At 34.8% G+C, this 9,499-nt stretch overlaps 1 protein-coding gene across 3 annotated transcripts in view; it reads left to right on the plus strand.

Moving 5' to 3' along the window:
• Positions 1-5,921, plus strand: part of GASK1B (golgi associated kinase 1B) — a 53,182-nt gene extending 47,261 nt beyond the window's left edge. For all 3 annotated transcript variants that reach the window (XM_047717809.1, XM_047717811.1, XM_047717810.1), the window contains exon 5: positions 1,977-5,921. In XM_047717809.1, coding sequence (XP_047573765.1) covers positions 1,977-2,184 — 208 coding nt within the window. In that variant the 3' untranslated portion in view covers positions 2,185-5,921. The remainder of the gene's footprint in view (positions 1-1,976) is intronic.
• Positions 5,922-9,499: the final 3,578 nt, after the last annotated feature.

The following is a 9,499-nucleotide window of genomic DNA, read 5'->3' on the forward strand; positions in this document are numbered from 1 at the left end:
TACAGTAACTTGTGTTATTCAAGCTGTTCCTTTTATTTTTGTTAACAACACTCTGAAGCATGTTTCATTATTTCTTCCTAGCACTCCGCATTAGGTAGTGTGGCTTTTGTGTACTTCCAGGACTAGAGACAATACTATTCCCATGAGAGTTTTGTGAGCCCCAGTTTCCTGAGTTTTTGCCACGTCTTGCCCATTAATATTCATTCTCACATCTCTTTGTGGATTGAAGTAGAATATATGACAGATTCTTTCTTTAAAGTGGCCTAAACCTAAGGGAATTTTATGTGTAGAAAATGACTGAAGGCATCACTTACTGAGTTTGATATTGGGAGGTCTTCTTAAGTCTTTAAATTTTCTCTGGAATTAGGACGTGCCTGAGAATATGGTCATCTATTCAATACATTCATATTATTATGAATACTGTTTTGTTTATCCTTTGAAAGAAGTTAACTTTAAATGCAATATGAGGAGTAATGAGTCTAGAGTCAAATTTTTTTTTTTTTGAATAAGTAAGTCACACATTGAAAAGCAAAAATGAAGACTTTGCTAGCCCAGATTATGCATAGAATATTCCATTAATCAGTGTAATGCATAGACAGGTACTTTTTAAATTTTCTTTTGTGAAAAGGATTAGTCACTAAAGAGATCCATGGTTTTTTACAGTTTCATCTCATACATTCTGGTACAGCTAATTAGTGAAGGGTCATAGAATTTATAAATCATGGATTATTAATATTTCATAGAGCAAAAATGCTTACTTAATTAATACCATAGCCACTAAATTATTATAGTACATGTCTTCAGGGAGCTCAGAGCATCTTATCAGCATTAATTAATTCCACACCTACTCAGAGTCATTAAGCACGTCCAGCTCTGTGCCCTTTGGTCTTTCTGCAGCATCAGAGCACTTGGGTCCTTTGCATTCTTGCCCCCTGAATGCCATCCTTAGCTCACTCCACTGAAATTTGGAAAAGGCATTTAGGAGGACTGAAACTTCCAGCAAACTGTATTCTTTGAACAAGGATATATTCTTGGTTTAGTTGTTAAGGAGCAACTACATTTGCATGAAATTTACTATGCAACCCCAGTATTTTTACTGTGCTTTCATTAGTATTTCAATGAAAGCTGGATGGGGTCAATTGGAGATTCAGCAAAACACTCCTTATGAAACTTGAAACTTGATAAAGTTCCTCAGATAATGTACATGGTAGGCAGCTTGTTTTTACTTTCTAAATGAAAAGCAAGAAGCACAAAGCACTCTCTTAAGGTAGTTCAACAAATTCCAAATTGGCCTCAGGTGTTCCAGAGGTGGGTCACAGTGGAATGCCTGCTTCCTAAAACATGAGTTTTGTTAAATATATTTGAAACACTTCAGTATTCCAATTTAGTAAAATGCCTCCCAGATTCTTAGAATTCCTAAAGTATAATCTGAATCAGAAGTAATTCTTTATTTAATTGAGCATTATGGAATGATTCCTTTCTCTTCTTACCACCTACATTTCGGATCATTTCACATTAAATTCAGTCATGCATTTGTCAGCATTTTGCTTCTCATATTTTCTTGCATAAAAACCCCACGTTGACGCTTATGAGGATACTATTCTACTTGATAGATTGAAGTGGGTTTCTGTGGGTGAAATGGAGCTTAAGATTGAGGAAAGTATTTTTGCCAGGCTAACAGAACTCTTTTTAATTCCACGCCTCTCTTTGCCTACAGATAATGACTTTAAGTAAGATGTTAGTATGTCAGGTTCTCAATGGAAAGTTCAACATAGAAAATTCAGTTCCCTTGAAACATATTCTTCTAGTATATTATTATTAAGAGAAGTGTCAGCTTGACAGTGATAAAATATTTTCATTCTCCAGGTACTATTTGATAGTGTGATTATGCCAGATTAATGAAAGGCAAAGCAATTGGGTAAGGCATAATATTTCTAAGCAATTACTAAGAATGAAATATCATTTTATCTTCTCAGGTTTCCCGAATCTGCAGTTTCTGTTTTGAAGAGCCAGCACTTACGGCAGAAACTCCTTCAGTCCCTGTTTCTTGATAAAGTTTATTGGGAAAGTCAAGGAGGCAGACAAGGAATTGAAAAGCTTATTGATGTCGTAGAGCAGAGAGCCAAAATCCTTCTCACCTACATCAATGCACATGGGGCCAGAGTATTACCTATGAATGAATAAAAGGATCTTCTGGTTAGATTACTAGATAAAGTATGCATTTTTTGTTTCTGTTTTTAAATAGGTACACAAGCTCAAGTCTTTTAGGAATGAGGCAGTGTAGATGACTATATAAAGTAAATACATTTAACCAAGTGTTTATGATGGGTCTGAGCACGATAAGCAGGCTTAGAACCTTTTAAGAAACATATTGCTCAAAAAACGTTTGTTCACATTTTTCTCTAACATCCTGTCACGTGAGTCTCTACATCTGATTTTACAGGATGGTTGCAGTTATTATTCCAGCTAGCTTTGTTAAAACATTTGTCATGCCGTTTAAAAGAACAGTGTAAGACAGAGGTACTGATCCTTCAACAAAGCATATTTTATGCCACATTGACTGGTCTGCCCAAGTACTGATGGGAAGGGCTCTTAACACTCTTCAGTCTGATTGTTGAAACAGAGCTGACCCAGTATGACCCAGAGGCAGGTCCGCATTGGAAAACTGAAGCATGTGATTTGCAAAAACATCAGGGTGTACGATAATTCTGCACAGAAATGGTGGGTTATTTGCAAAAGCGCCACTATATATTCTACTGTATCTATAAACGAATGGCCATCCCTGTGAATCTGAGAAGCAAGAATCATAGTTTCCTTTTTTTTTTTTTTTAAAGAAATTTATTTTCTCTTCAGTATTGAAACTATCCAAATCTGACAATTTATGCATTAGGTAGTTTTGTTTTCTCAGTTTTGGTCCAGCTTATTCCTAGTGGCTTAGACCTTGAATAATTTTAAGTTATGTTACCTATTTGAAATTATACTTACAGAGTGCCTTTTTTAAATAGATGCTCTTTTAACAAATTTTGTCATTTTTACAAATGATATATTCTAGTTTTTGTATATTTTCTTAATAATAGTGGTGTTCTTCAGATTTAAATGATATTGCCCAGATACGGACAATAGAACCAGGTATGGAGTGCATTTAAATATATTGTTAGCTTATTCTAATAGGAGAAATATGAACAAAATAAATTAAAACCTGACTCTCCTCAGTGAAAGCACATGACTAGAATCAAAATAGCGAATTTGGACAATGTTGAACTTGAAATAATTTTCCCCAAACACCCTCTACCAACTTCTTAATTAGGCATAAGACTTGGACATACAGTATTCACATGTTGGGTCTTTGTGTCCTGGGAAGATATGCCTGTCATCACATATGATAAATATTCATACAGAGGTTTTAAATCTCAAACACGTCATCATCCTTGCCCCCCACCTCACCCACTCCTTATGTAAAAACTGTTATACTGACTTCTTCTTTCCCTGAAAGTTGAAAATACAATTTAAGAATATTGTATGCTTTCTAGTCTCTGTTTTCTAAGTTCTGTATGTTATTGCTAAAACATTGCATTTTCTATGTTCTAATCAAGGGTCATTTAACACCACTGTAAAGTAGAACTATTTAAGACATTACAATAAAGACTAGTCTTTTAAAAAATATATACCTATAGATTCTAATTTATGCAAATATATAGGGGCAAAATGTCAAAACAACACATGGTAACTAGAAGAGAAGATGGCCAACGAGAGAGGGATCATTTGACCATCTAATCATAACTTTCCTAGACTGATATTTAAGTACTACATCGTAGCATCTGTATTGCTGTGCTGACCATTGGAGAAGTGGTCTTCAGACCATTCTACTCTTCCATTATCCCTCTGAGGTCCTTTCTCTGGTTCCACACATTCTGTGCACTCTTTGGTTTGCCCAAGTCTCCACTTTGACTTGCTGTCTTTGGGTTTTTTAAGATCCCCCTTTTCTCTCATTAATCAGCATTTTAATAAAAAATTGGCCTACCAAAACCTTGGAGACCAAGGTTTTATTTTGAGCCACTGACTCAAAAGAACTCTGTCAGGTTGCCTTATACTTTGTCTTATCGAGATGGCATATTTGCATTTTAATAAGCTTTTTATGGAATAGGTCATCTTTATCCAAATTTGTGAAATTAGTGGTGAGAATCCAGTCTCTCTAGAAATTAGCTTTCATGTTGTGTACCAAGCTACACAGCCTTTGGGCGGCTTGGTTCTCCCTAATGTGGGTCTGGCTTTCCTTATTTGCCTCCAGTGATTCTGACATGCTTAATATTAAATGAAAGGTCCTGGAACACATGTTTATTTTAGTCACCTTTGCTTTTTAACAATGTGTTTTGTTTTATAATCAGTGAATAATTCATGCTGTATTATTGTTGAATAATGAATAGCTACGGGGCCAGGCTTTTAATTCTAAGTAATGCTCTTCTTTTCTCTTACTGAAACAATGAGAGTACTCTGCCTTTCTAGTGCACTCAGATTATGCTGTGGTTTCATTCACATAAGCATATTATGTGGTTTATTTATAACTTGATAAATTTGAAATAGAACAATTTACCTTGGCAGAAGTACAAAAGTTTATTCTTGTGTGACTTATTTTCTTTAAGCTGACAATATGAAAATAAATACATATCTTAAAAATCTGTAATAAAAATATTAGAAATTAAAGATGCGTGTTTTTTATTTTTTAGATGGGTTTTTTTTTGTACATGCATTACTTTTCGGAAGTTAAGTACAGAAGACTGTCTGCTACCACTGTCCATGATAAAAGAGACAATTAAACAGTTAAGAGTTTTATTGGATTGTGCTTGTATATACATATATTTGATATTGATACTAGTGATTGTATGCTTTCCCTGGTGTACATAGAGCATTGTCTTAGGTGGTATGCAAATTAGTTAACAGATATCACAAACTGTAAGAGACTACTTAATTTTTGTTTTTCTTTGTTGGAGGTGAGTTTTAGAATTATATAGTTAAGGTTATCTTTATAAAATTCATATTTATTAAGTTTATTAGGCACTCTGGGGAACTTATCAAAATATAAAATGCTTTAGACTTAAAACATTTATAATCTCTGAACTTGTATAATAACATGTTTATTCCATTGTACTTTAAATATATATTACATTATATCTAATGAATAAAATAACCTAGATGTAGATTTATCTACACAGTATCATAGGAAATTCTAATGTTTATCTCAGCACAGAGCAAAGGAAGGCACTCTTAGGGCACCAGTCTGAAAATATGATATGGAAATTGTACGTGGGTCAAAGAAAGAGGATAAAGACTGTTCTCTAAAAACTGGTATCATCAAGAATTAAGAACTTTCCTTCATAGAAGATAATTTAATTTATTGGAAAAGTTATCTGACACTTGGAAACAGCCAGAAGAGATTTTTTGTGTTCTTTCAGTGCAATGCTGGCCTTGCTTTTGTATTAAATGGTCTACTTAACAATGTTGTAGGGCAGAGGTTAATGTGTAGATTTTTATCCCATAGAGATGCAAATAATTTCTGCCTGGTGGAAAAGACAACGCTAATGGTTTTACAGTTTATTATCTGTTGGACATTAACCAGTTTTATATCTAGTCTAACAATCTTATCCTGACATTGCCTGTAAATACTTAGCTTTTGAAGTACTCTTTGAAATGATTTTACCATCCTAGTGGTTCCCTTGCTAATGAATTATTTAAATAAAATCTTTGACATATGTTCATTTCACATTTGCATAGGAAATGGGGTTTTACCTTTTTTGAAAATTTTGCTTTTATAAACTTTTGACTACAGAGTCATATTTTATTTGCTTGAGAGTCATGTTGTTAAATTTTTGAAAAATTTACTTTAGCAATCTTTCAAAACACAGATATTAAAGAACTGAATGGTACCATGTGATTAACATTTGGAGCTTATTTTCATTTAACTTTTAAATTTTTTAATGGTTATCAGTTGATTATCTAGTTCAAAGGTCTGACTCAGAAAGCTTGCTGGCAGACTCTGTTTTGCAACCTATAAAAATGCCCATGGTTAGTGAATGAAGTCACAGAGAACTTTTCTTACAACAGCACTGCATATGATTAAATTAGTTCAACTTTTTTTTTATCCTAGAAAGTTACCTTTTTACCATCATGATTCCAAAGTACATTTAGTTTCTTGATAAAAATGTGCACAATCACACATTAAGAAATCTCTATGCATCTTCTTTCTAAAAAAGTAATCTGTATTTCTTAGCAGTACTTGTCAAGATTTCTAAAGCTTTTGAGACAAAGAGCTAAAAAATAAAACCTCCCTTGTCAGTGGCTTTAATCACATGCTGCAGCATAGCTAGCTGTGCCATATTTCAAAAGGCAAACTGGGCTGCAGAGAGTGGGACCAGTCACTAAATGAGACTGAAACAGCTGTGATTTTGCAAGATGTGCCAACATTTTCTTTAGCTCCAGGACACCAGACATTATTTGGCTCATAAAGTACCCTATGTTATTGGCTCAACTTCTGTTTAGGAGAACAAGAGATCTTGTTCTGTATCCTTGTTTGAGGCCCTCAGGGGTATTGAAATGGAGGTCAACATTTATTTTTTTTTACCTCTTAGTAACTTAAAAAAAAATCAACTGTGATTCGGATACCCTTTCTAACTTTGTGAGAATTAAAATTTGCAAGATTCAGGTCTTTCTTAAGAGAATGAGGAAATAATTTACAGCCTCTCTTAAGAGTCAGCCTTCCAAATTTAATCAGGTAACAAGTGAGAGTTATAATATAGGACTTGTGTTTTGGTGACTCTTAGGACAATGATATTCGCTACTGATACTGTGTCATTCATTTCCTTTGTCTTATGGTTGGTTGCAAGTAGAGATAGCATGTTGTGTTAAAAGAGGAGTGACATGGCAGCCTCTGGAGTAGCAAATTCCTAATTAAAGACACAAATTCTTAATTAAGTCTTGACTTTAGCCTGGGCTACCTACTAGATAGATGTCAGTAGTAACATGCCTTCAAGTTGTGGCAACCAAAAATGTCTCCTGATAACTGCAAACTGTCTTCTTAGGTGGCAAAGTCATTCCCTGGTTGAGACCCGTTAGTTCTTCATGTTTTAGTACATTCATTGATAGAAGTCTTCCATTAAAAAGTAAACCTTTTATTTTATTTTACTTTTTTTGGTCCTTTCACATTCAGCTTATAAAGGAAAGTCCTTGTATAGACTATATTGCCACACTGTATGACATCACTCAGAGCTCTTTGAGGTCTGATGGTTTGGAGAAAGAGATCAATAAAAGAAGCCACATGATAGGAGGAAGAGACATATTAAGCTTTGCAATAAAAATTTTAGAAAAGTGAAGCATAAATCTAAGGGCCTATGACAAATTAAATATCAGGGTAAAAATTTTGGAATAGATGCTGGTTGAAGTAAAAGTGCTTGAAAATCTGTGCTCTTCCTCTGTCCCAGTGCCCAGTATCTGTAGTCTTTGAGAAGATGCCTGGAATATAAAAAAGCCATACTCTTTCCAGGGACCTTATAGCCCTGTGGGAACCTCCTCTGACAGAGGGTCAAAAGAAGTGGAGGGTGTTACCTTACCAGCAGGAGGGGAAGAAGAGTAGCAAATTGCATTAGAGGGGACTTGGTCCTCTGTGATACAGTTAGCAGCCAACGGGCAGTGAAGAAGGGTAAATAGAAGAAAAGAATGGAATATCAACAGGGTAGGCTATGTGATACTGTAATAACAAATGCCATCAAATCTCAGTGGCTTAAAGCCATAAAGGTTGGTTTCTCACAGCACTGGTCCACCACAGCTTGGCAGGAGAGCTTTGCTTCCCATAAACACCTAGAGAACCAACCTGTTGAGGCAGCCTGGATGTTTCTATTTCTGTACCTGAGGGAAGGAACATTCTGAAGGGCTTTGCACTTTGCACTTTTGTTTAGGACAAAAGCAGGGAATTTGAACTGTTTGTTAAGTAACACTGGTAACTACAGCAGATGATGACAACTGCAGTAGTGGCTCTGAGTATATTTGAGGCCAAACACGACCTAAATGTATTACTGTCTATCAACTAACCCTCTCCTTCGGGAATATCCTTGTGCTCCTGACACCGCCTCAACTGACCTCTGCCTGGGGTTCCAGGCCATAGTTGATAGGTTCAGGGGTGTACATGTGATTTAACCCTGGGCCAATCACATCTCTTTATTCAGCTCTGTTTCCTGTCATAATTGGTTGGTTCAAACTGAACACCTGACCTAAGTAGGTCACACAGAAAACTTGCCTCAGAATTTTAGAATGGATAAACAGAAAAAGAAACCAAGACCCAAGACTAAAGCAATAATGGGTAATGTTCTGGAGGTCTTAGTCAGATGTTTCCTCTATGTGAGTGCAGAAAATTTAACGTAGATAGAATGAAACCCTGAGAGGTGTTGACAGCTGAGATGGGGAAGTCTGGTATCTTGACTCCTTGGTGTTAGCTGTTCTGGAGGTCTGTTCCAATTTCTGGTTTCCTCAGAGTCCTTTCTTAATTCACCTTTTTGCTTCAATTTAATCTAGGTTGATAGCTTTTCTGATAATTGCAACCAATGGAAAATCTATAATTAGTTTCTAAGGTAATTAGGTCTTTTTCTAATTTATCAATTTTAGAAAGTGTGTCATGAGTTCTTCCTATGACAGGTAAAGATGTTCATGCTCTTAAATTTCTCCTCCCTTTCCACTTCTTTCCTTCACAAACCAACTTCTAACATATTTATCATCGTGCTTACACGTTCTTCTTCTTAATATTTACCTTCTGGTTTCCACTTTTTTACAGGAACATTAATTTTATATTTGAATGGATTTTCTGCCCACCATCAATTATAGCTTCTCCATTCCCGAGGTTTTTGTTTGTTTTCCTCATTCATCTCTTTGCTGACTGGCTTCATCAAATGATTTTTTTACAGACTTACCCATGAGTTCCATATTCAGTGAGCTTTGCTCATTTGTGAAAACATTCTGTTTGTTTAAGTATGTAACAGCCTGGTGTTATAAAACTTGGGTTCCACACTTAAAAAAAAATTTTTTTTTTTTTTTCAAAACAAAATGCCCTTGGAAGTCTGTAGACATTTTAACCTTTGGCATTGAACATGGTAGATAATATTTCAGAGGCCAGACTGTGTTTTTGTTTTGTTTTGTTTGGCTTTTTTTTTTTTTCCTGACTTGTAGGTGATTTGCTTTTCTGATTTTGATGCATGTTGAATTCTTTTTTTTTTTCTACAAAACAAAGTAAAATAAAGAGATAAATGTAATTTTTAAATATCACCACTACAGAGGATAGAAAATAGTTAACTCTGATTGAAAAAGACTGTGATCAGGTCAAACAATCAAGTTCTAATACACATTCTTATTTATTATCTTAACCTAACTTTAAAAATGGAGTAACTGGTAAAAATAAATAAATAAATAAATGTATGTATGTATGTATGTATGTATGTTTAAATGCAGTAATTGGTAGTTA

Source organism: Lutra lutra, chromosome 2 (assembly GCF_902655055.1).
Source record: "Lutra lutra chromosome 2, mLutLut1.2, whole genome shotgun sequence".
Taxonomy (NCBI): Eukaryota; Metazoa; Chordata; class Mammalia; order Carnivora; family Mustelidae; genus Lutra; species Lutra lutra.